The 25,519-nt window shown below is 44.5% G+C and overlaps 1 protein-coding gene across 3 annotated transcripts in view; it reads left to right on the top strand.

The window, feature by feature from the left end:
- The window catches only part of RRM1 (ribonucleotide reductase catalytic subunit M1), a 36,916-nt gene extending 12,265 nt beyond the window's left edge, over positions 1–24,651 (top strand). For 2 of the 3 annotated variants that reach the window (XM_075849574.1, XM_075849573.1), the window contains 12 exons: positions 16,391–16,532; positions 18,444–18,527; positions 18,694–18,855; positions 20,427–20,506; positions 20,606–20,807; positions 21,914–22,063; positions 22,191–22,412; positions 22,505–22,581; positions 23,417–23,552; positions 23,687–23,782; positions 23,928–24,116; positions 24,235–24,651. In XM_075849574.1, coding sequence (XP_075705689.1) covers positions 16,391–16,532; positions 18,444–18,527; positions 18,694–18,855; positions 20,427–20,506; positions 20,606–20,807; positions 21,914–22,063; positions 22,191–22,412; positions 22,505–22,581; positions 23,417–23,552; positions 23,687–23,782; positions 23,928–24,116; positions 24,235–24,429 — 1,735 coding nt within the window. In that variant the 3' untranslated portion in view covers positions 24,430–24,651. Of the gene's footprint in view, positions 1–16,390; positions 16,533–16,929; positions 16,939–18,443; positions 18,528–18,693; positions 18,856–20,426; positions 20,507–20,605; positions 20,808–21,913; positions 22,064–22,190; positions 22,413–22,504; positions 22,582–23,416; positions 23,553–23,686; positions 23,783–23,927; positions 24,117–24,234 lie in introns of those variants that run through there. The other variant, XM_075849575.1, reaches the window with a different exon arrangement.
- The last annotated feature ends 868 nt before the right edge of the window (positions 24,652–25,519 follow it).

The raw sequence follows: 25,519 nt of genomic DNA, 5'->3' as shown, positions 1-25,519 counted from the left end.
GGCACCCCCTGTGTAGATATTACTGTTACATACATGTTATGACGCCCCCTGTGTGTAGATATTACTGTTACATACTTGTTATGGCGCCTCCTGTGTGTAGATATTACTGTTACATACTTGTTATGGCGCCCCCTGTGTGGATATATTACTGTTATATACTTGTTATGGCGCCTCCTGTGTGTAGATATTACTGTTACATACATGTTATGGCGCCCCCTGTGTAGATATTACGGTTACATACATGTTATGGCGCCCCCTGTGTGTAGATATTACGGTTACATACATGTTATGGCGCCCCCTGTGTAGATATTACTGTTACATACATGTTATGGCGCCCCCTGTGTAGATATTACTGTTACATACATGTTATGGCGCCCCCTGTGTAGATATTACGGTTACATACATGTTATGGCGCCCCCTGTGTGTAGATATTACTGTTACATACATGTTATGGCGCCCCCTGTGTAGATATTACTGTTACATACTTGTTATGGCGCCCCCTGTGTAGATATTACTGTTATATACATGTTATGGCGCCCCCTGTGTAGATATTACTGTTACATACATGTTATGGCGCCCCCTGTGTAGATATTACTGTTACATACATGTTATGGCGCCCCCTGTGTAGATATTACGGTTACATACATGTTATGGCGCCCCCTGTGTAGATATTACTGTTATATACATGTTATGGCGCCCCCTGTGTAGATATTACTGTTATATACATGTTATGGCGCCCCCTGTGTAGATATTACTGTTACATACATGTTATGGCGCCCCCTGTGTAGATATTACTGTTACATACTTGTTATGGCGCCCCCTGTGTAGATATTACTGTTACATACTTGTTATGGCGCCCCCTGTGTGTAGATATTACTGTTACATACTTGTTATGGCGCCCCCTGTGTAGATATTACGGTTACATACATGTTATGGCGCCCCCTGTGTGTAGATATTACTGTTACATACTTGTCATGGCGCCCCCTGTGTGTAGATATTACTGTTACATACATGTTATGGCGCCCCCTGTGTAGATATTACTGTTACATACATGTTATGGCGCCCCCTGTGTAGATATTACGGTTACATACTTGTTATGGCGCCCCCTGTGTGTAGATATTACTGTTACATACATGTTATGGCGCCCCCTGTGTGTAGATATTACTGTTACATACATGTCATGGCGCCCCCTGTGTGTAGATATTACTGTTACATACATGTCATGGCGCCCCCTGTGTGTAGATATTACTGTTACATACATGTCATGGCGCCCCCTGTGTGTAGATATTACTGTTACATACATGTCATGGCGCCCCCTGTGTAGATATTACTGTTACATACATGTTATGGCGCCCCCTGTGTGTAGATATTACTGTTACATACATGTCATGGCACCCCCTGTGTGTAGATATTACTGTTACATACTTGTTATGGCGCCCCCTGTGTAGATATTACTGTTACATACTTGTTATGGCGCCCCCTGTGTAGATATTACGGTTACATACATGTTATGGCGCCCCCTGTGTAGATATTACTGTTACATACATGTTATGGCGCCCCCTGTGTAGATATTACGGTTACATACTTGTTATGGCGCCCCCTGTGTGTAGATATTACTGTTACATACATGTTATGGCGCCCCCTGTGTGTAGATATTACTGTTACATACATGTCATGGCGCCCCCTGTGTGTAGATATTACTGTTACATACATGTCATGGCGCCCCCTGTGTGTAGATATTACTGTTACATACATGTCATGGCGCCCCCTGTGTAGATATTACTGTTACATACATGTTATGGCGCCCCCTGTGTGTAGATATTACTGTTACATACATGTCATGGCACCCCCTGTGTGTAGATATTACTGTTACATACTTGTTATGGCGCCCCCTGTGTAGATATTACTGTTACATACTTGTTATGGCGCCCCCTGTGTAGATATTACGGTTACATACATGTTATGGCGCCCCCTGTGTAGATATTACTGTTACATACATGTTATGGCGCCCCCTGTGTAGATATTACGGTTACATACTTGTTATGGCGCCCCCTGTGTGTAGATATTACTGTTACATACATGTTATGGCGCCCCCTGTGTGTAGATATTACTGTTACATACATGTCATGGCGCCCCCTGTGTGTAGATATTACTGTTACATACATGTCATGGCGCCCCCTGTGTGTAGATATTACTGTTACATACATGTCATGGCGCCCCCTGTGTGTAGATATTACTGTTACATACATGTCATGGCGCCCCCTGTGTAGATATTACTGTTACATACATGTTATGGCGCCCCCTGTGTGTAGATATTACTGTTACATACATGTCATGGCACCCCCTGTGTGTAGATATTACAGTTACATACTTGTTATGGCGCCCCCTGTGTGTAGATATTACTGTTACATACTTGTTATGGCGCCCCCTGTGTAGATATTACTGTTACATACTTGTTATGGCGCCCCCTGTGTGTAGATATTACTGTTACATACTTGTTATGGCGCCCCCTGTGTGTAGATATTACTGTTACATACTTGTTATTGCGCCCCCTGTGTAGATATTACTGTTACATACTTGTTATGGCGCCCCCTGTGTAGATATTACTGTTACATACTTGTTATGGCGCCCCCTGTGTGTAGATATTACTGCTACATACATGTTATGACGCCCCCTATGTGTAGATATTACTGTTACATACAGGTTATGGCGCCCCCTGTGTAGATATTACTGTTACATACTTGTTATGGCGCCCCCTGTGTAGATATTACTGTTACATACTTGTTATGGCGCCCCCTGTGTAGATATTACTGTTACATACTTGTTATGGCGCCCCCTGTGTAGATATTACTGTAACATACATGTTATGGCGCCCCCTGTGTGTAGATATTACTGTTACATACATGTCATGGTGCCCCCTGTGTGTAGATATTACTGTTACATACATGTCATGGCGCCCCCTGTGTAGATATTACTGTTACATACATGTTATGGCGCCCCCTGTGTGTAGATATTACTGTTGAATACATGTTATGGCGCCCCCTGTGTGTAGATATTACAGTTACATACATGTTATGGCGCCCCCTGTGTGTAGATATTACTGTTACATACATGTTATGGCGCCCCCTGTGTAGATATTACTGTTACATACATGTTATGGCGCCCCCTGTGTAGATATTACTGTTACATACATGTCATGGCGCCCCCTGTGTGTAGATATTACTGTTACATACATTTCATGGCGCCCCCTGTGTAGATATTACTGTTACATACTTGTTATGGCGCCCCCTGTGTGTAGATATTACTGTTACATACATGTCATGGGGCCCCCTGTGTGTAGATATTACTGTTACATACATGTCATGGCGCCCCCTGTGTGTAGATATTACTGTTACATACATGTCATGGCGCCCCCTGTGTGTAGATATTACTGTTACATACATGTTATGGCGCCCCCTGTGTAGATATTACTGTTACATACATGTTATGGCGCCCCCTGTGTGTAGATATTACTGTTACATACATGTCATGGCGCCCCCTGTGTGTAGATATTACTGTTACATACATGTTATGGCGCCCCCTGTGTAGATATTACTGTTACATACATGTTATGGCGCCCCCTGTGTAGAGATTACTGTTACATACATGTTATGGCGCCCCATGTGTGTAGATATTACGGTTACATACATGTTATGGCGCCCCTTGTGTAGATATTACGGTTACATACATGTTATGGCGCCCCCTGTGTGTAGATATTACGGTTACATACATGTTATGGCGCCCCCTGTGTGTAGATATTACTGTTACATACTTGTTATGGCGCCCCCTGTGTAGATATTACTGTTACATACATGTTATGGCGCCCCCTGTGTAGATATTACGGTTACATACTTGTTATGGCGCCCCCTGTGTAGATATTACTGTTACATACTTGTTATGGCGCCCCCTGTGTAGATATTACTGTTACATACATGTCATGGCGCCCCCTGTGTGTAGATATTACTGTTACATACATGTCATGGCGCCCCCTGTGTAGATATTACTGTTACATACATGTCATGGCGCCCCCTGTGTGTAGATATTACTGTTACATACATGTCATGGCGCCCCCTGTGTAGATATTACTGTTACATACTTGTTATGGCGCCCCCTGTGTAGATATTACTGTTACATACATGTCATGGGGCCCCCTGTGTGTAGATATTACTGTTACATACTTGTTATGGCGCCCCCTGTGTGTAGATATTACTGTTACATACATGTTATGATGCCCCCTGTGTGTAGATATTACTGTTACATACATGTCATGGCGCCCCCTGTGTGTAGATATTACTGTTACATACATGTCATGGCGCCCCCTGTGTGTAGATATTACTGTTACATACTTGTTATGGCGCCCCCTGTGTGTAGATATTACTGTTACATACATGTCATGGCGCCCCCTGTGTAGATATTACTGTTACATACATGTTATGGCGCCCCCTGTGTAGATATTACTGTTACATACATGTCATGGCGCCCCCTGTGTGTAGATATTACTGTTGAATACATGTTATGGCGCCCCCTGTGTGTAGATATTACTGTTACATACATGTTATGGTGCCCCCTGTGTGTAGATATTACTGTTGAATACATGTTATGGCGCCCCCTGTGTGTAGATATTACTGTTACATACATGTTATGGCGCCCCCTGTGTGTAGATATTACTGTTACATACATGTTATGGCGCCCCCTGTGTAGATATTACTGTTACATACTTGTTATGGCGCCCCCTGTGTAGATATTACTGTTATATACATGTCATGGCTCCCCCTGTGTGTAGATATTACTGTTGAATACATGTTATGGCGCCCCCTGTGTAGATATTACTGTTACATACATGTCATGGCGCCCCCTGTGTGTAGATATTACTGTTACATACATGTCATGGCGCCCCCTGTGTAGATATTACTGTTACATACATGTCATGGCGCCCCCTGTGTAGATATTACTGTTACATACTTGTTATGGCGCCCCCTGTGTAGATATTACTGTTACATACATGTCATGGGGCCCCCTGTGTGTAGATATTACTGTTACATACTTGTTATGGCGCCCCCTGTGTGTAGATATTACTGTTACATACATGTCATGGCGCCCCCTGTGTAGATATTACTGTTACATACATGTTATGGCGCCCCCTGTGTAGATATTACTGTTACATACATGTCATGGCGCCCCCTGTGTGTAGATATTACTGTTGAATACATGTTATGGCGCCCCCTGTGTGTAGATATTACTGTTACATACATGTTATGGTGCCCCCTGTGTGTAGATATTACTGTTGAATACATGTTATGGCGCCCCCTGTGTGTAGATATTACTGTTACATACATGTTATGGCGCCCCCTGTGTGTAGATATTACTGTTACATACATGTTATGGCGCCCCCTGTGTAGATATTACTGTTACATACTTGTCATGGCGCCCCCTGTGTAGATATTACTGTTACATACATGTCATGGCTCCCCCTGTGTGTAGATATTACTGTTGAATACATGTTATGGCGCCCCCTGTGTGTAGATATTACTGTTACATACATGTCATGGCGCCCCCTGTGTAGATATTACTGTTACATACATGTTATGGCGCCCCCTGTGTGTAGATATTACTGTTACATACTTGTTATGGCGCCCCCTGTGTGTAGATATTACTGTTACATACATGTTATGGCGCCCCCTGTGTGTAGATATTACTGTTACATACTTGTTATGGCGCCCCCTGTGTGTAGATATTACTGTTACATACATGTTATGACGCCCCCTGTGTGTAGATATTACTGTTACATACATGTTATGGCGCCCCCTGTGTAGATATTACTGTTATATACTTGTTATGGCGCCCCCTGTGTAGATATTACTGTTACATACTTGTTATGGCGCCCCCTGTGTGTAGATATTACTGTTACATACATGTCATGGCGCCCCTGTGTGTAGATATTACTGTTACATACATGTTATGACGCCCCCTGTGTGTAGATATTACTGTTACATACATGTCATGGCGCCCCTGTGTGTAGATATTACTGTTACATACATGTCATGGCGCCCCTGTGTGTAGATATTACTGTTACATACATGTTATGGCGCCCCCTGTGTGTAGATATTACTGTTTTATACTTGTTATGGCGCCCCCTGTGTGTAGATATTACTGTTACATACATGTCATGGCGCCCCCTGTGTAGATATTACTGTTACATACATGTTATGGCGCCCCCTGTGTGTAGATATTACTGTTACATACATGTTATGGCGCCCCCTGTGTGTAGATATTACTGTTACATACTTGTTATGGCGCCCCCTGTGTAGATATTACTGTTTTATACTTGTTATGGCGCCCCCTGTGTAGATATTACTGTTACATACTTGTTATGGCGCCCCCTGTGTGTAGATATTACTGTTACATACATGTTATGGCGCCCCCTGTGTAGATATTACTGTTACATACTTGTTATGGCGCCCCCTGTGTGTAGATATTACTGTTACATACATGTCATGGCGCCCCTGTGTGTAGATATTACTGTTGCATACTTGTTATGGCGCCCCCTGTGTGTAGATATTACTGTTGCATACTTGTTATGGCGCCCCCTGTGTGTAGATATTACTGTTACATACTTGTTATGGCGCCCCCTGTGTGTAGATATTACTGTTACATACTTGTTATGGCGCCCCCTGTGTAGATATTACTGTTTTATACTTGTTATGGCGCCCCCTGTGTAGATATTACTGTTACATACATGTTATGGCGCCCCCTGTGTGTAGATATTACTGTTACATACTTGTTATGGCGCCCCCTGTGTAGATATTACTGTTACATACATGTTATGGCGCCCCCTGTGTAGATATTACTGTTACATACATGTTATGGCGCCCCCTGTGTGTAGATATTACTGTTGAATACATGTTATGGCGCCCCCTGTGTGTAGATATTACTGTTACATACTTGTTATGGCGCCCCCTGTGTGTAGATATTACTGTTACATACATGTCATGGCGCCCCTGTGTGTAGATATTACTGTTACATACTTGTTATGGCGCCCCCTGTGTGTAGATATTACTGTTACATACTTGTTATGGCGCCCCCTGTGTGTAGATATTACTGTTACATACTTGTTATGGCGCCCCCTGTGTGTAGATATTACTGTTACATACTTGTTATGGCGCCCCCTGTGTAGATATTACTGTTTTATACTTGTTATGGCGCCCCCTGTGTAGATATTACTGTTACATACTTGTTATGGCGCCCCCTGTGTAGATATTACTGTTACATACATGTTATGGCGCCCCCTGTGTGTAGATATTACTGTTACATACTTGTTATGGCGCCCCCTGTGTAGATATTACTGTTACATACATGTTATGGCGCCCCCTGTGTGTAGATATTACTGTTACATACATGTTATGGCGCCCCCTGTGTGTAGATATTACTGTTACATACTTGTTATGGCGCCCCCTGTGTAGATATTACTGTTTTATACTTGTTATGGCGCCCCCTGTGTAGATATTACTGTTTTATACTTGTTATGGCGCCCCCTGTGTAGATATTACTGTTACATACTTGTTATGGCGCCCCCTGTGTAGATATTACTGTTACATACATGTTATGGCGCCCCCTGTGTGTAGATATTACTGTTACATACTTGTTATGGCGCCCCCTGTGTAGATATTACTGTTACATACTTGTTATGGCGCCCCCTGTGTGTAGATATTACTGTTACATACTTGTTATGGCGCCCCCTGTGTGTAGATATTACTGTTACATACTTGTTATGGCGCCCCCTGTGTGTAGATATTACTGTTACATACATGTTATGGCGCCCCCTGTGTGTAGATATTACTGTTACATACTTGTTATGGCGCCCCCTGTGTGTAGATATTACTGTTACATACATGTTATGGCGCCCCCTGTGTGTAGATATTACTGTTACATACTTGTTATGGCGCCCCCTGTGTGTAGATATTACTGTTACATACTTGTTATGGCGCCCCCTGTGTGTAGATATTACTGTTACATACTTGTTATGGCGCCCCCTGTGTGTAGATATTACTGTTACATACTTGTTATGGCGCCCCCTGTGTAGATATTACTGTTACATACTTGTTATGGCGCCCCCTGTGTAGATATTACTGTTACATACTTGTTATGGCGCCCCCTGTGTGTAGATATTACTGTTACATACTTGTTATGGCGCCCCCTGTGTGGATATATTACTGTTACATACTTGTTATGGCGCCCCCTGTGTAGATATTACTGTTACATACTTGTTATGGCGCCCCCTGTGTGTAGATATTACTGTTACATACATGTCATGGCGCCCCCTGTGTAGATATTACTGTTACATACTTGTTATGGCGCCCCCTGTGTAGATATTACTGTTACATACATGTTATGGCGCCCCCTGTGTGTAGATATTACTGTTACATACTTGTTATGGCGCCCCCTGTGTGTAGATATTACTGTTACATACTTGTTATGGCGCCCCCTGTGTGGATATATTACTGTTACATACTTGTTATGGCGCCCCCTGTGTGGATATATTACTGTTACATACTTGTTATGGCGCCCCCTGTGTAGATATTACTGTTACATACTTGTTATGGCGCCCCCTGTGTAGATATTACTGTTACATTCTTGTCATGGCGCCCCCTGTGTAGATATTACTGTTACATACATGTCATGGCGCCCCCTGTGTAGATATTACTGTTACATACATGTTATGGCGCCCCCTGTGTGTAGATATTACTGTTACATACATGTCATGGCGCCCCCTGTGTGTAGATATTACTGTTACATACATGTTATGGCGCCCCCTGTGTGTAGATATTACTGTTACATACATGTCATGGCGCCCCCTGTGTGTAGATATTACTGTTACATACTTGTTATGGCGCCCCCTGTGTGTAGATATTACTGTTACATACATGTCATGGCGCCCCCTGTGTGTAGATATTACTGTTACATACTTGTTATGGCGCCCCCTGTGTAGATATTACTGTTACATACTTGTTATGGCGCCCCCTGTGTAGATATTACTGTTACATACTTGTTATGGCGCCCCCTGTGTAGATATTACTGTTACATACATGTTATGGCGCCCCCTGTGTGTAGATATTACTGTTACATACATGTCATGGCGCCCCCTGTGTAGATATTACTGTTACATACATGTTATGGCGCCCCCTGTGTAGATATTACTGTTACATACATGTTATGGCGCCCCCTGTGTGTAGATATTACTGTTATATACTTGTTATGGCGCCCCCTGTGTAGATATTACGGTTACATACATGTTATGGCGCCCCCTGTGTAGATATTACTGTTACATACATGTCATGGCGCCCCCTGTGTAGATATTACTGTTACATACATGTTATGGTGCCCCCTGTGTGTAGATATTACTGTTACATACATGTCATGGCGCCCCCTGTGTGTAGATATTACTGTTACATACATGTTATGGCGCCCCCTGTGTGTAGATATTACTGTTACATACATGTCATGGCGCCCCCTGTGTGTAGATATTACTGTTACATACTTGTTATGGCGCCCCCTGTGTAGATATTACTGTTACATACTTGTTATGGCGCCCCCTGTGTAGATATTACTGTTACATACATGTTATGGCGCCCCCTGTGTGTAGATATTACTGTTACATACTTGTTATGGCGCCCCCTGTGTGTAGATATTACTGTTACATACATGTCATGGCGCCCCCTGTGTGTAGATATTACTGTTACATACATGTCATGGCGCCCCCTGTGTGTAGATATTACTGTTACATACTTGTTATGGCGCCCCCTGTGTAGATATTACTGTTACATACTTGTTATGGCGCCCCCTGTGTAGATATTACTGTTACATACTTGTTATAGCGCCCCCTGTGTAGATATTACTGTTACATACTTGTTATGGCGCCTCCTGTGTGTAGATATTACTGTTACATACATGTCATGGCGCCCCCTGTGTAGATATTACTGTTACATACATGTTATGGCGCCCCCTGTGTGGATATATTACTGTTATATACTTGTTATGGCGCCCCCTGTGTGTAGATATTACTGTTACATACATGTCATGGCGCCCCCTGTGTGTAGATATTACTGTTACATACTTGTGATGGCGCCCCCTGTGTGTAGATATTACTGTTACATACATGTCATGGCGCCCCCTGTGTGTAGATATTACTGTTACATACTTGTTATGGCGCCCCCTGTGTAGATATTAATGTTACATACATGTTATGGCGCCCCCTGTGTGTAGATATTACTGTTACATACATGTCATGGCGCCCCCTGTGTGGATATATTACTGTTATATACTTGTTATGGCGCCTCCTGTGTAGATATTACTGTTACATACTTGTTATGGCGCCCCCTGTGTGTAGATATTACTGTTACATACTTGTTATGGCGCCCCCTGTGTAGATATTACTGTTACATACTTGTTATGGCGCCCCCTGTGTGTAGATATTACTGTTACATACTTGTTATGGCGCCCCTGTGTGTAGATATTACTGTTACATACTTGTTATGGCGCCCCCTGTGTGTAGATATTACTGTTACATACTTGTTATGGCGCCCCCTGTGTAGATATTACTGTTACATACATGTCATGGCGCCCCCTGTGTGTAGATATTACTGTTACATACTTGTTATGGCGCCCCCTGTGTAGATATTACTGTTACATACATGTTATGGCGCCCCCTGTGTGTAGATATTACTGTTACATACATGTCATGGCGCCCCCTGTGTAGATATTACTGTTACATACTTGTTATGGCGCCTCCTGTGTGTAGATATTACTGTTACATACATGTCATGGCGCCCCCTGTGTGTAGATATTACTGTTACATACATGTCATGGCGCCCCCTGTGTGTAGATATTACTGTTACATACATGTCATGGCGCCCCCTGTGTGTAGATATTCCTGTTACATACATGTTATGGCGCCCCCTGTGTGTAGATATTACTGTTACATACATGTCATGGCGCCCCCTGTGTGGATATATTACTGTTATATACATGTTATGGCGCCCCCTGTGTGTAGATATTACTGTTACATACTTGTTATGGCGCCCCCTGTGTGTAGATATTACTGTTACATACATGTTATGGCGCCCCCTGTGTAGATATTACTGTTACATACTTGTTTTGTTCCTGTATTTAGCAAGAAGTTATGTGAATAGAACAAGAATCCCCAGAAACATGAATCGCCCCTTTACTGATGTCTGTTTTTAATTTGATTGTATCTTGAAGTGAAACCACATAACTTTCTAGATGCAGTATTAGATGCAGTATTAGGGTATGTTCACACGGCCTATTTACGGACGTAATTCGGGCGTTTTTGCCCCGAATTACGTCTGAAAATAGCGCCTCAATAGCGCTGACAAACATCTGCCCATTGAAAGCAATGGGCAGACGTTTGTCTGTTCACACGAGGCGTATATCTACGCGCCGCTGTCAAATGACGGCGCGTAAATAGACGCCCGCGTCAAAGAAGTGACCTGTCACTTCTTTGGCCGTAATTGGAGCCGCTATTCATTGACTCCAATGAATAGCAGCGCTAATTACGGCCGTAATTGACGCGGCGTTCAAGCGCCTGCACATGCCGGTACGGATGAAATTACGGGGATGTTTTCAGGCTGAAACATCCCCGTATTTTCAGCCGTTACGGACCCCCGCCGTGTGAACATACCCTTAGGTGCAGTATTAGATGCAGTGTTAGGTGCAGTGTTAGGTGCAGTGTTAGGTGCAGTGTTAGGTGCAGTGTTAGGTGCAGTGTTAGGTGCAGTGTTAGGTGCAGTGTTAGGTGCAGTGTTAGGTGCAGTGTTAGGTGCAGTGTTAGGTGCAGTGTTAGGTGCAGTGTTAGGTGCAGTGTTAGGTGCAGTGTTAGGTGCAGTGTTAGGTGCAGTGTTAGGTGCAGTGTTAGGTGCAGTGTTAGGTGCAGTGTTAGGTGCAGTGTTAGGTGCAGTGTTAGGTGCAGTGTTAGGTGCAGTGTTAGGTGCAGTGTTAGGTGCAGTGTTAGGTGCAGTGTTAGGTGCAGTGTTAGGTGCAGTGTTAGGTGCAGTGTTAGGTGCAGTGTTAGGTGCAGTGTTAGGTGCAGTGTTAGGTGCAGTGTTAGGTGCAGTGTTAGGTGCAGTGTTAGGTGCAGTGTTAGGTGCAGTGTTAGGTGCAGTGTTAGGTGCAGTGTTAGGTGCAGTGTTAGGTGCAGTGTTAGGTGCAGTGTTAGGTGCAGTGTTAGGTGCAGTGTTAGGTGCAGTGTTAGGTGCAGTGTTAGGTGCAGTGTTAGGTGCAGTGTTAGGTGCAGTGTTAGGTGCAGTGTTAGGTGCAGTGTTAGGTGCAGTGTTAGGTGCAGTGTTAGGTGCAGTGTTAGGTGCAGTGTTAGGTGCAGTGTTAGGTGCAGTGTTAGGTGCAGTGTTAGGTGCAGTGTTAGGTGCAGTGTTAGGTGCAGTGTTAGGTGCAGTGTTAGGTGCAGTGTTAGGTGCAGTGTTAGGTGCAGTGTTAGGTGCAGTGTTAGGTGCAGTGTTAGGTGCAGTGTTAGGTGCAGTGTTAGGTGCGGTATTGTTCGCGGTATTGTTCGCGGTATTATTCGCGGTATTATTCGCGGTATTATTCGCGGTATTAGATGTATTATTAGCTGTATTATTAGCTGTATTAGATGTATTAGGTGTAGTATTAGATGTATTAGGTGTAGTATTAGATGTAGTATTCGCGGTATTAGATGTATTATTCGCGGTATTAGATGTATTAGCTGTATTATTCGCTGTATTATTCGCGGTATTAGATGTATTAGGTGTAGTATTAGATGTATTAGGTGTAGTATTAGATGTAGTATTCGCGGTATTAGATGTATTATTCGCGGTATTAGATGTATTATTCGCGGTATTAGATGTATTATTAGCTGTATTATTCGCGGTATTAGATGTATTAGGTGTAGTATTAGATGTATTATTCGCGGTATTAGGTGTAGTATTAGATGTATTATTCGCGGTATTAGATGTATTATTAGCTGTATTATTAGCTGTATTATTCGAGGTATTAGATGTATTATTCGCTGTATTATTCGCGGTATTGTAGTATTCGCGGTATTAGATGTTTTATTCGCGGTATTAGATGTATTATTCGCTGTATTATTCGCGGTATTAGATGTATTATTAGCTGTATTATTCGCTGTATTATTCGCGGTATTAGATGTATTAGGTGTAGTATTAGATGTAGTATTCGCGGTATTAGATGTATTATTCGCGGTATTAGATGTATTATTAGCTGTATTAGCTGTATTATTCGCTGTATTATTCGCGGTATTAGATGTATTAGGTGTAGTATTAGATGTATTATTCGCGGTATTAGATGTATTAGGTGTAGTATTAGATGTATTATTCGCGGTATTAGATGTATTATTAGCTGTATTATTAGCTGTATTATTCGAGGTATTAGATGTATTATTCGCTGTATTATTCGCGGTATTGTAGTATTCGCTGTATTATTCGCGGTATTAGATGTATTATTCGCGGTATTAGATGTAGTATTCGCTGTATTATTCGAGGTATTAGATGTATTATTCGCTGTATTATTCGCGGTATTGTATTATTCGCTGTATTATTCGCGGTATTAGATGTATTATTCGAGGTATTAGATGTAGTATTCGCTGTATTATTCGAGGTATTAGATGTATTATTCGCTGTATTATTCGCGGTATTGTATTATTCGCTGTATTATTCGCGGTATTAGATGTATTATTAGCTGTATTATTAGCTGTATTATTCGAGGTATTAGATGTATTATTCGCTGTATTATTCGCGGTATTGTATTATTCGCTGTATTATTCGCGGTATTAGATGTAGTATTCGCTGTATTATTCGCGGTATTAGATGTATTATTAGCTGTATTATTCGCGGTATTGTAGTATTCGCTGTATTATTCGCGGTATTAGATGTATTAGATGTATTATTCGCGGTATTAGATGTAGTATTCGCTGTATTATTCGCGGTATTAGATGTATTATTAGCTGTATTATTCGCGGTATTAGATGTAGTATTCGCTGTATTATTCGCGGTATTAGATGTATTAGATGTATTATTCGCTGTATTATTCGAGGTATTAGATGTATTATTAGCTGTATTATTAGATGTATTATTCGAGGTATTAGATGTAGTATTCGCTGTATTATTCGCGGTATTAGATGTATTAGATGTATTATTCGCTGTATTATTCGAGGTATTAGATGTATTATTAGCTGTATTATTAGATGTATTATTCGAGGTATTAGATGTATTATTAGCTGTATTATTCGTGGTATTGTATTCGCTGTATTATTCGCGGTATTAGATGTATTAGATGTATTATTAGCTGTATTATTCGCTGTATTATTCGCGGTATTAGATGTATTATTCGCTGTATTATTCGCGGTATTGTATTATTCGCTGTATTATTCGCGGTATTAGATGTATTAGATGTATTATTCGCGGTATTAGATGTATTAGATGTATTATTCGCGGTATTAGATGTAGTATTCGTTGTATTATTCGCGGTATTAGATGTAGTATTCGCTGTATTATTCGCGGTATTGTATTATTCGCTGTATTATTCGCGGTATTAGATGTATTATTCGCTGTATTATTCGCGGTATTGTAGTATTCGCTGTATTATTCGCGGTATTAGATGTAGTATTCGCTGTATTATTCGAGGTATTAGATGTATTATTAGCTGTATTATTCGCGGTATTGTATTATTCGCTGTATTATTCGCGGTATTAGATGTATTATTCGCGGTATTAGATGTATTATTCGCGGTATTAGATGTATTATTCGCTGTATTATTCGAGGTATTAGATGTATTATTAGCTGTATTATTCGCGGTATTGTATTATTCGCTGTATTATTCGCGGTATTAGATGTATTAGATGTATTATTCGCGGTATTAGATGTAGTATTCGCTGTATTATTCGAGGTATTAGATGTATTATTCGCTGTATTATTCGCGGTATTAGATGTATTAGATGTAGTATTCGCTGTATTATTCGAGGTATTAGATGTATTAGCTGTATTATTAGCTGTATTATTCGAGGTATTAGATGTATTATTCGCTGTATTATTCGCGGTATTGTAGTATTCGCTGTATTATTCGCGGTATTAGATGTATTAGATGTATTATTCGCGGTATTAGATGTATTATTAGCTGTATTATTCGCGGTATTGTAGTATTCGCTGTATTATTCGCGGTATTAGATGTATTAGATGTATTATTCGCGGTATTAGATGTAGTATTCGCTGTATTATTCGAGGTATTAGATGTATTATTCGCGGTATTGTATTATTCGCTGTATTATTCGCGGTATTAGATGTATTAGATGTATTATTCGCGGTATTAGATGTAGTATTCGCTGTATTATTCGAGGTATTAGATGTATTATTCGCTGTATTATTCGCGGTATTAGATGTATTAGATGTAGTATTCGCTGTATTATTCGAGGTATTAGATGTATTATTAGCTGTATTATTAGCTGTATTATTCGAGGTATTAGATGTATTATTCGCTGTATTATTCGCAGTATTGTATTATTCGCTGTATTATTCGCGGTATTAGATGTATTAGATGTATTATTCGCGGTATTAGATGTAGTATTCGCTGTATTATTCGAGGTATTAGATGTATTATTCGCGGTATTGTATTATTCGCTGTATTATTCGCGGTATTAGATGTATTATTCGCGGTATTAGATGTAGTATTCGCTGTATTATTCGAGGTATTAGATGTATTATTCGCTGTATTATTCGCGGTATTAGATGTATTAGATGTAGTATTCGCTGTATTATTCGAGGTATTAGATGTATTATTAGCTGTATTATTAGCTGTATTATTCGAGGTATTAGATGTATTATTCGCTGTATTATTCGCGGTATTGTAGTATTCGCTGTATTATTCGCGGTATTAGATGTATTAGATGTATTATTCGCGGTATTAGATGTATTAGATGTATTATTAGCTGTATTATTCGCGGTATTGTAGTATTCGCTGTATTATTCGCGGTATTAGATGTATTAGATGTATTATTCGCGGTATTAGATGTAGTATTCGCTGTATTATTCGAGGTATTAGATGTATTATTCGCTGTATTATTCGCAGTATTGTATTATTCGCTGTATTATTCGCGGTATTAGATGTATTATTCGCGGTATTAGATGTATTATTAGCTGTATTAGCTGTATTATTCGCTGTATTATTCGCTGTATTATTCGCGGTATTAGATGTATTATTAGCTGTATTATTAGCTGTATTATTCGCGGTATTAGATGTTGGGGTTTAGTTTACATGATGGTAATCCTATCCTATCCTATGCTTCTCTTCCTAGCTGTTTCCTGCTCTCCATGAAAGATGACAGCATTGAAGGCATTTACGACACTCTAAAGCAATGTGCTCTGATTTCTAAGTCTGCTGGCGGGATCGGCCTTGCGGTCAGCTGTATCCGGGCCACTGGAAGCTACATCGCGGGGGTGAGTGCTCTATTGCTATATCGCGGGGGTGAGTGTACTATTGCTGTATCCGGGCCACTGGAAGCTATATCGCGGGGGTGAGTGCACTGTTGCTATATCGCGGGGGTGAGTGCTCTATTGCTATATCGCGGGGGTGAGTGTACTATTGCTGTATCCGGGCCACTGGAAGCTATATCGCGGGGGTGAGTGCTCTGTTGCTATATCGCGGGGGTGAGTGCTCTGTTGCTATATCGCGGGGGTGAGTGCTCTGTTGCTACATCGCGGGGGCGAGTGCGCTGTTGCTACATCGCGGGGGCGAGTGCGCTGTTGCTACATCGCGGGGGCGAGTGCGCTGTTGCTACATCGCGGGGGCGAGTGCGCTGTTGCTACATCGCGGGGGCGAGTGCGCTGTTGCTACATCGCGGGGGCGAGTGCGCTGTGGCTGCATCGCGGGGGCGAGTGCGCTGTTGCTGCATCGCGGGGGCGAGTGCGCTGTTGCTGCATCGCGGGGGCGAGTGCGCTGTTGCTGCATCGCGGGGGCGAGTGCGCTGTTGCTGCATCGCGGGGGCGAGTGCGCTGTTGCTGCATCGCGGGGGCGAGTGCGCTGTTGCTGCATCGCGGGGGCGAGTGCGCTGTTGCTGCATCGCGGGGGCGAGTGCGCTGTTGCTGCATCGCGGGGGCGAGTGCGCTGTTGCTGCATCGCGGGGGCGAGTGCGCTGTTGCTGCATCGCGGGGGCGAGTGCGCTGTTGCTGCATCGCGGGGGCGAGTGCGCTGTTGCTGCATCGCGGGGGCGAGTGCGCTGTTGCTGCATCGCGGGGGCGAGTGCGCTGTTGCTGCATCGCGGGGGCGAGTGCGCTGTTGCTGCATCGCGGGGGCGAGTGCGCTGTTGCTGCATCGCGGGGGCGAGTGCGCTGTTGCTGCATCGCGGGGGCGAGTGCGCTGTTGCTGCATCGCGGGGGCGAGTGCGCTGTTGCTGCATCGCGGGGGCGAGTGCGCTGTTGCTGCATCGCGGGGGTGAGTGCGCTGTTGCTGCATCGCGGGGGTGAGTGCGCTGTTGCTGCATCGCGGGGGTGAGTGCGCTGTTGCTGCATCGCGGGGGTGAGTGCGCTGTTGCTGCATCGCGGGGGTGAGTGCGCTGTTGCTGCATCGCGGGGGTGAGTGCGCTGTTGCTGCATCGCGGGGGTGAGTGCGCTGTGCCTGTTATCCCTAGTAAGATGGGTGGTGTTTGGCCTTTACATGGCATTGTCTGCCCCTCAGCAGTGCACGGTATCCTGGAGCATGTAATGCCATCTGAGCTGTCAGTTGTGGGCTGGCAGTCCGAAGAGCGCATCAAAGATGTAATTAAAGAAGCACTTTTTTGTTTTCTGCCCCATGTATGCAATTGTTGACTTACCTGGCACTGTATTTCACGGGTAGCCGCTCCATTCCTGGTCGTTGTTGGTCCACGTGGTCTTCGCGTTGACCACCTGAATCCTACAGAGTCTGCTGGAGGGACCGGAGGGCAGTTTCTCTAGTCACATCAAGGCTCTCATAGACTTGCATTGAAGAACAGCCTTGCGGTCTCTACAGCAGATTATGTAGTATGCAGAGCGTCCGAATGAAAATCACGTGACACAACGGCGGCTACCTGTGAAATACAGTGCCAGGTAAGTGAACCCACCACTACATTACTCTACATCACATCTGCAAACGGGGGACAGAAAAAAAGGCGGAGTTCTGCTTTACTTTTTACCGGTCACCGGGCCGTGAGTGGCTCCGCATTATTGTCCGGCATTAATTGCTCTCTTCCTGCAGAACATTTACTGAATGATGTGCCAGGTATTGTTGTGACTCCTTATTGTAACCCGCTGCGGAGGAGTGAAATGAACATGACATGTGACCTGTAAAGCTGGTTTTTATATTGCGTTATAACATCTTTGCTTGATTTCTAGACTAACGGGAATTCCAATGGCCTAGTTCCAATGTTGCGCGTTTACAACAACACCGCCCGCTATGTGGACCAAGGAGGGAACAAGGTTTGTACGTTTTGGTTTTGGCCTGTTCCTTTGTTCTTTGCCTACATGCCGGCGTCGGCTCCAGGTTTTATTACGGAGGTCCTGGCACTCCTATGCAATGGTTTTCTTATGGGGCAGTTTAGACATCACATGACTGGGCTTATGACTAGTTTTTGTTTGTCTACAGAGACCTGGCGCTTTTGCCATTTACCTGGAGCCGTGGCACTACGACGTCTTTGAGTTTCTGGACCTTAAGAAGAATACGGGAAAGGAGGAGCAGAGGGCAAGAGATCTCTTCTTTGCCATGTGGATCCCAGATCTATTCATGAAACGAGTGGAATCTAATCAGGTACAGATCACTATAGAAGGACCAGTCAATATATTCTGTATATTCTCCACTTTAAGGCTGTGTTCACATCAGCATTGCCCTTCCCTTGAGGGGTTCAATGGTGAGGATAACAGAAGCTAAGGTCTGTTTGCCTTCCTATTGAGGGGTTGACCCGATGGAAACCTCGGACTGAACCCCTCAACGGAAGGGCAACGCTAATGTGAACAGGCCCTAACCTGGTCCTGCAGAGCTAATGGCATGGGGAAGCCTCGTTATAATAAAGGGGGTTTCTATCATGCAATGCAAGTCTATCCTAACATTCATCTCCAGGACAGGCAGCCCGTTCACTCATCCTCACACCTGGTTTCTTTTACATGACTTTCTTCTTGTATAGACGGGATGCTAAGGCTAGGTATACACCTGCATTTTGGGTTTCAATAATTGAATGGGTTCTGCTCGGTTTCCATTATGGTGTCAGTAGTTTTTTGGGTATTTTGGACTGGAACATTCAGCCCACTACAGTTGTGGGGCCTAAAACGTGAAGTGAACCAGTCTCATGCAGTCGTATGACCGCTCTCCTTGTGTCACATCTCCCCTGCTTTCTGCTCTGTCCCCCCCCCCCTCCTCCCGGTCTTTAGAGGGAATCGTGTTTCACATGCTGTGCAAAATCTAGCAGAGCGGTGTCATTACCCGTCTGAATAATTCCAGCACTACCTGACACCTTGTAATAGTGGCTTGCCGGCTGCTGTAAATAGAGGCAATGTCCTTAAGAGAGGAGTAATCATGGGAACTGCACTCCTTTACGTGATTACCGTCTATTCAGACGTTGAGGCGGGGTAAGAAAACGCTTGCTGTCTTACTTCAGTTTTATAGCGGCCGCTCCTGTTTCTCCTATAAATAAAACCAGAAACCGTAATGACATTAAACGCAGTATTTTTTGCATCCGGTTTTGTCTTTATTCGGTTTCAACTGCATCATCTAAATAAACCCTTAAAGCAACCCTCCGGTTCCAGGATGAAATGAGAAATGTGGTGGGGTATATGAAGCTTTATTACTTGGTGCCCTCCAGTTGTGCCCCTGTGCCGTGGATCCGCTTTAGGTTCCCCTCTGTGTTGTCCCAACGTGGCCACTCCGCTTCAGACTGTAAGACACTGCCTTTATTCACAGATTGGACGGAACTGGTCACGTGAGCAGCTCTGGCCAATCTGAGAGCAGTGGGAGTGTCGCAGACTCATAGTGCAGCCAGGTTGGGGCAACACCGAGGGGACCCAAAGTGGCGGATCCACATCAGAGGGGCACAACTGGGGGGCACCAGGTAATGCTACTCAATACCCCGTCATATTTAAAGTGTTATCGCGGGTCTAGAGGGTCGGTTACCCACCAACAGTAAACACTGGCACCATCAAAACTGATGCTGTGCAGAGCTGGGTAATGAAAAATAACTCTTCTGAACTACGGTGGCATCACCTGTGACCAGTCAGGTACTAAACTTTTTACTTGTGATATAAGCACTGAACCCCATTTATAGTAGAAGTCCTGACGTGTGTAATGTGTCCTCTCATTAATAGTTGTCCTGTCGTGTTTCTCTATAGGACTGGTCCCTGATGTGTCCTCGGGAGTGTCCCGGTTTGGAGGATGTTTGGGGCGAGAAGTTTGAAGAGCTGTATGAAAGGTGCAAACCAATTGAGAGATTTCAGTAGCATTTCTAAGAATCCAATCTGGTTTACTTCTTCCTGCAGAGCAGTCGTTTCACATGTATATTTGGTTGCAGGTACGAGAAAGAGGGCCGGGCGCGCAAGGTGGTGAAATCGCAACAGCTGTGGTACGCCATTATTGAGTCTCAGACAGAAACTGGCACGCCATACATGCTTTACAAGGATTCCTGCAACCGCAAGAGCAATCAGCAAAATCTGGGCACCATTAAATGCAGCAATCTATGTACAGAGATCGTGGAGTACACCGACGACAAAGAGGTGAGGACGGCGGAGGGGTGAGGACGGCGGAGGGGTGAGGACGGCGGAGGGGTGAGGACGGCAGAGGGGTGAGGACGGCAGAGGGGTGAGGACGGCAGAGGGGTGAGGACGGCAGAGGGGTGAGGACGGCAGAGGGGTGAGGACGGCAGAGGGGTGAGGACGGCAGAGGGGTGAGGACGGCAGAGGGGTGAGGACGGCAGAGGGGTGAGGACGGCAGAGGGGTGAGGACGGCAGAGGGGTGAGGACGGCAGAGGGGTGAGGACGGCAGAGGGGTGAGGACGGCAGAGGGGTGAGGACGGCAGAGGGGTGAGGACGGCAGAGGGGTGAGGACGGCAGAGGGGTGAGGACGGCAGAGGGGTGAGGACGGCAGAGGGGTGAGGACGGCAGAGGGGTGAGGACGGCATGTTTGTCACGTATCCCCCATAGACAAGTCTATGGAGGGATGCGTGAACTCCTTTTTTTCACTGACCCTTCACGCGCTCTGTTGAAACAATGGCCCTGTGACTGGCCCCATTGAAATACATGAGTCCGTTGTTTTAATGGCCGTCACACAGATGAGATACGCTAGTCTGAACGAGCCCTTACGTTTGTACTGCTGACACGGCTCATCTTATCCACCTCGCGGTTGGAGAGAACTTCCATTTGTTGAACAATGTGGGTTATTTATAAATCTGCCTACGATAGGGCGTTGTTATTGGAAAATATGGAGCTCAAAACAGGCGCCATTTTTAATCCTTCCTCAAATGGTTCTTCTAAAGTTATTTTTCCAATAATGTTGTTCACCCTGAAAGATTTAACGATGGCTCGTGCCAGGCGGTCAGTATTGGAACATATGTAGTTCTTTAGGCCAACAATAACACATACAATGGATGGACCTGTAGATCAGGAAGCTTTCCTTTCCACTTTACGCTGTGTGTTCGTGCCCTTAAACACTGGATTTTTCGCAACGGATTAATTGTGGAAAATCCGCAGCGTTTTACAGTAGCAGCGTCCCCGCACTGTGGAAAAAGCTGAATGGCTGGACCATCTCTCGTCTGATGTATCTGGATATTACACTTTACTATGGACTCGTGTTTGATAACATTCTGGGTATCCATGTTTTGTAGGTCGCCGTATGTAACTTGGCATCTCTCGCATTGAACATGTATGTGACTCCCGAGCGGACCTACGACTTCAAGAAACTGGCCGATGTTACCAAAGTCATAGTCCGGAACCTGAATCAAATCATTGAAATCAACTTCTATCCTGTCCCTGAGGTGAGCCCCCCAGTGACACACAGCTCGGCACCCCATTGTCTGTTCTGTTTAGCCCCCGGCTTCTCTATTGAGTTTATAGTCTTGTTTGACGTCTGCGGAGAGCTCATCCCTCAGTCTATTTTCCCAGGCTGAATACTCAAACAAGAGACACCGGCCCATTGGAATTGGCGTGCAGGGCCTGGCGGATGCTTTTATCCTAATGAGATATCCATTTGAGAGTCCGGAAGCTCAGTTACTAAATAAACAGATCTTCGAGACCATTTACTATTCTGCTCTGGAGTCCAGCTGTGAAATGGCCAAAGAGCTTGGAAGCTACGAAACGTACCAGGGGTCTCCAGTTAGTAAAGGGGTAAGGAAGAAGAAGACCTCCATGTTTGACATGGTATGTAAAGGATTTACTTTTACTCCTGGGTGAGGCTGAATCGAGGTTTCTTTCTTTAGATCTTGCAATATGACATGTGGAATGTGACCCCTACTGACCTCTGGGACTGGAAGCCCCTAAAAGAGAAGATTGCCAAGTGAGTGTCACTCAATAGTGTTCAGGACTGAACCGGCGTTCAGGGGGTTTTAAGAGAACGCTCGTTGCGATAATTGCCCTGTGTAAACGGGAACGATCTGCAGATGAACGAGCAAACGCTGGATCATCTGCCGGTCGAATCGTTTAAAAAAAGTCAAAAATTATTTTTGTCGGCAGCTCATCTCGGTGTGTAAACAGGAGACGCGCTGCCGACATGATGATAATGTATGGGGACCAGCGATCGGAGTAACTACTGCCCCTCCCCATCCATAGCCCCGTGTGACAGGAGCAAACGAGCGCCGATCAGTGATGTCTCGTTGATCGGCGCTCGCTGCATCGCCCGGTGTAAAAGGGCCTTTACTGTCTAGTTAAATGCAATCTATTGTTCCCTGTTATCAACCGTTTAAGCATGAAAATGTGGCCTTGCTAGTGTCCAGTTGGATTGATGACCGGAAGTCCAGAATAATCCCTGCCCTCTATGGATGCATTCATTTCCACCTTATTTCATTCATTTAGGCTAAATGCAGACGAGTGTGCAAAACGTCCGAGGCGCACCCGTGCGGGACGCGTTATCAGGGATACCTTATAGACTAGTCTATAGAGGGATGCGTGAAAACGCAAGAAAATAGGATGTCCTTTTTTTCAGGGACCCTTCACATGCTCCGTTGACACAACGGCCTTGTCAATGGCCACACTGAAGGTGTCTGTGACGGCCGTTGTACACGGTGGTCTGAGCCCTTACAGAGTAACATTTACAATATCTGAGTGTGTGAGACGCTTATTGTCTTGTGCGCTCCTAACTTGGGTCTTATTCCGAATTTGATTTCCTGTCCTAGGTATGGTATTAGAAACAGCCTGCTTCTCGCCCCCATGCCCACCGCTTCCACCGCCCAGATCCTGGGAAACAATGAGTCCATCGAACCGTACACCAGCAACATCTACACACGCAGAGTCCTCTCCGGGGAGTTCCAGGTACTCCTGATACTTCACCTCGTGCCATGTCTAAATCCAGCACGAGGCCCTAAAGTAGAAGTGTGCGTCACGTCACCGCTGTGTTGTAGCCTGTATTCTGCCTGTATTCTGCCTGTATTCTGCCTGTATTCTAGATAGTGAACCCGCACTTGCTGAAGGATCTTACAGAAAAAGGGCTGTGGAATGAAGAGATGAAGAACCAGATCATCGCCGCTAACGGGTCTATTCAGGTAATCGTGTCTATTTAATCCAAAACTAACACAGTATTTAAGGTGCTGCGTGGGTCGATTACCTCTGCCCAGCTAGTCACCTGTATGAATATGCTTTTTGTGACCGGTTCTGTTCCACAGAATTTAATTTATCATTTTATTTCAGAGCATTGCTGAGATCCCTGAAGATTTGAAAGAACTCTACAAGACGGTGTGGGAAATTTCTCAGAAAACGGTCATTAAGATGGCAGCTGACAGAGGAGCGTTCATTGACCAGAGTCAGTCTTTAAACATCCACGTAGCAGAGCCCAACTATGGCAAGCTGACCAGCATGCACTTCTACGGCTGGAAGCAGGTGCGTCATGTGTAGAGATGTAAAAGCTGCGCCATGTGTGACCCTCGTCTGTAACCGGTGCACTCCTGTTTATCACGGGTCACAACCCCGGCTTTTCTCACTGCTCTTTTCTCTTTAGGGACTGAAGACCGGCATGTACTATCTGCGAACGCGGCCGGCCGCCAACCCCATCCAATTCACATTAAACAAGGAGAAGCTGAAAGAAAAAGAGAGCCTTTCAAATGAGGCAGAAAAGGAAGAGAAGGAGCGCAATAAAGCCGCCATGGTGTGTTCCCTAGAAAACCGTGACGACTGTCTCATGTGCGGATCGTAAAGGAGAAAATGCGTCTCACGTGAGCGCTCGCTCTAAATAACTAACTCTGGGCTGCTTGTGACCGTCCCTGTGAAGCCCCTGTCTACACGCACATAGTCTGCAGTCTCTTGGGTTGGGCCTTGTAGTTCTCTGTTCATTACCTGGAGGTCAAGAAAGATGTCGTCACTCCTGTCCTTCTCGTGCACTAGAAAATAATGAATTGATCTTTTTTTTCTACGAAAAGTCTGCGTTTCTTTTATTTTGGTTGTCATTATTTTTTTCTAGTTGAAGAAGTAAACGGCAGCACGCCTTGTGTAGTCGGCAATCACGTGCTGGTTCACCCCGAACTCTTACTAACCGTGGAGTCATTGGCTGATCCTCTAAACTTGAATTCTTCAGCCCATTAGGGTATGTTCACGCACTTAGCAAAAAAGTCAGAAAATACTGAGCGGTATTCAAGAAAAAAACCCTCCTGATTTTCAGGCATTTTTGAGCAACACACGGCTGTTTTTCTATAGTCCATCAATAACGGCCATGTAAAAAAACGGCCCGTTGGAACAGAACGCCGTTTTTCCCATTGAAATCAATGGGCAGATGTTTGGGGGCGTTCTGCTTTCGATTTTTCGGCCGTCTATGGCCCAAAAAAACGGCCGAAAATAAGCTGTGTTAGGCTGGGTTCACACTACCTATTTTCAGGCGTAAACAAGGCGTATTATGCCTCGTTTTACGTCTGAAAATAGGGCTCCAATACGTCGGCAAACATCTGCCCATTCATTTGAATGGGTTTGCCGACGTACTGTGCAGACGACCTGTTATTTACACATCGTCGTTTGACAGCTGTCAAAAGACGACGCGTAAAAATACAGCCTCGGCAAAAGAAGTGCAGGACGCTTCTTGGGACGTTTTTGGAGCCGTTTTCTCATAGACTCTATTGAAAACAGCTCCAAAAATGGCAGACAAAACGCCGCGAAAAACGTGAGTTGGTCAAAAAACGTCTGAAAACCAGGTGCTGTTTTCCCTTGAAAACAGCTCCGTATTTTCAGACGTTTTTGGCTCAGCGTGTGAACATAGCCTTATATGTGCAGGTTGGGAAATAGGCTGTTGGATCTCC

This window comes from Rhinoderma darwinii, unplaced genomic scaffold (assembly GCF_050947455.1).
Source record: "Rhinoderma darwinii isolate aRhiDar2 unplaced genomic scaffold, aRhiDar2.hap1 Scaffold_979, whole genome shotgun sequence".
Lineage (NCBI taxonomy): Eukaryota > Metazoa > Chordata > Amphibia > Anura > Rhinodermatidae > Rhinoderma > Rhinoderma darwinii.
This window is presented reverse-complemented; position numbering and strand designations above follow the sequence as displayed.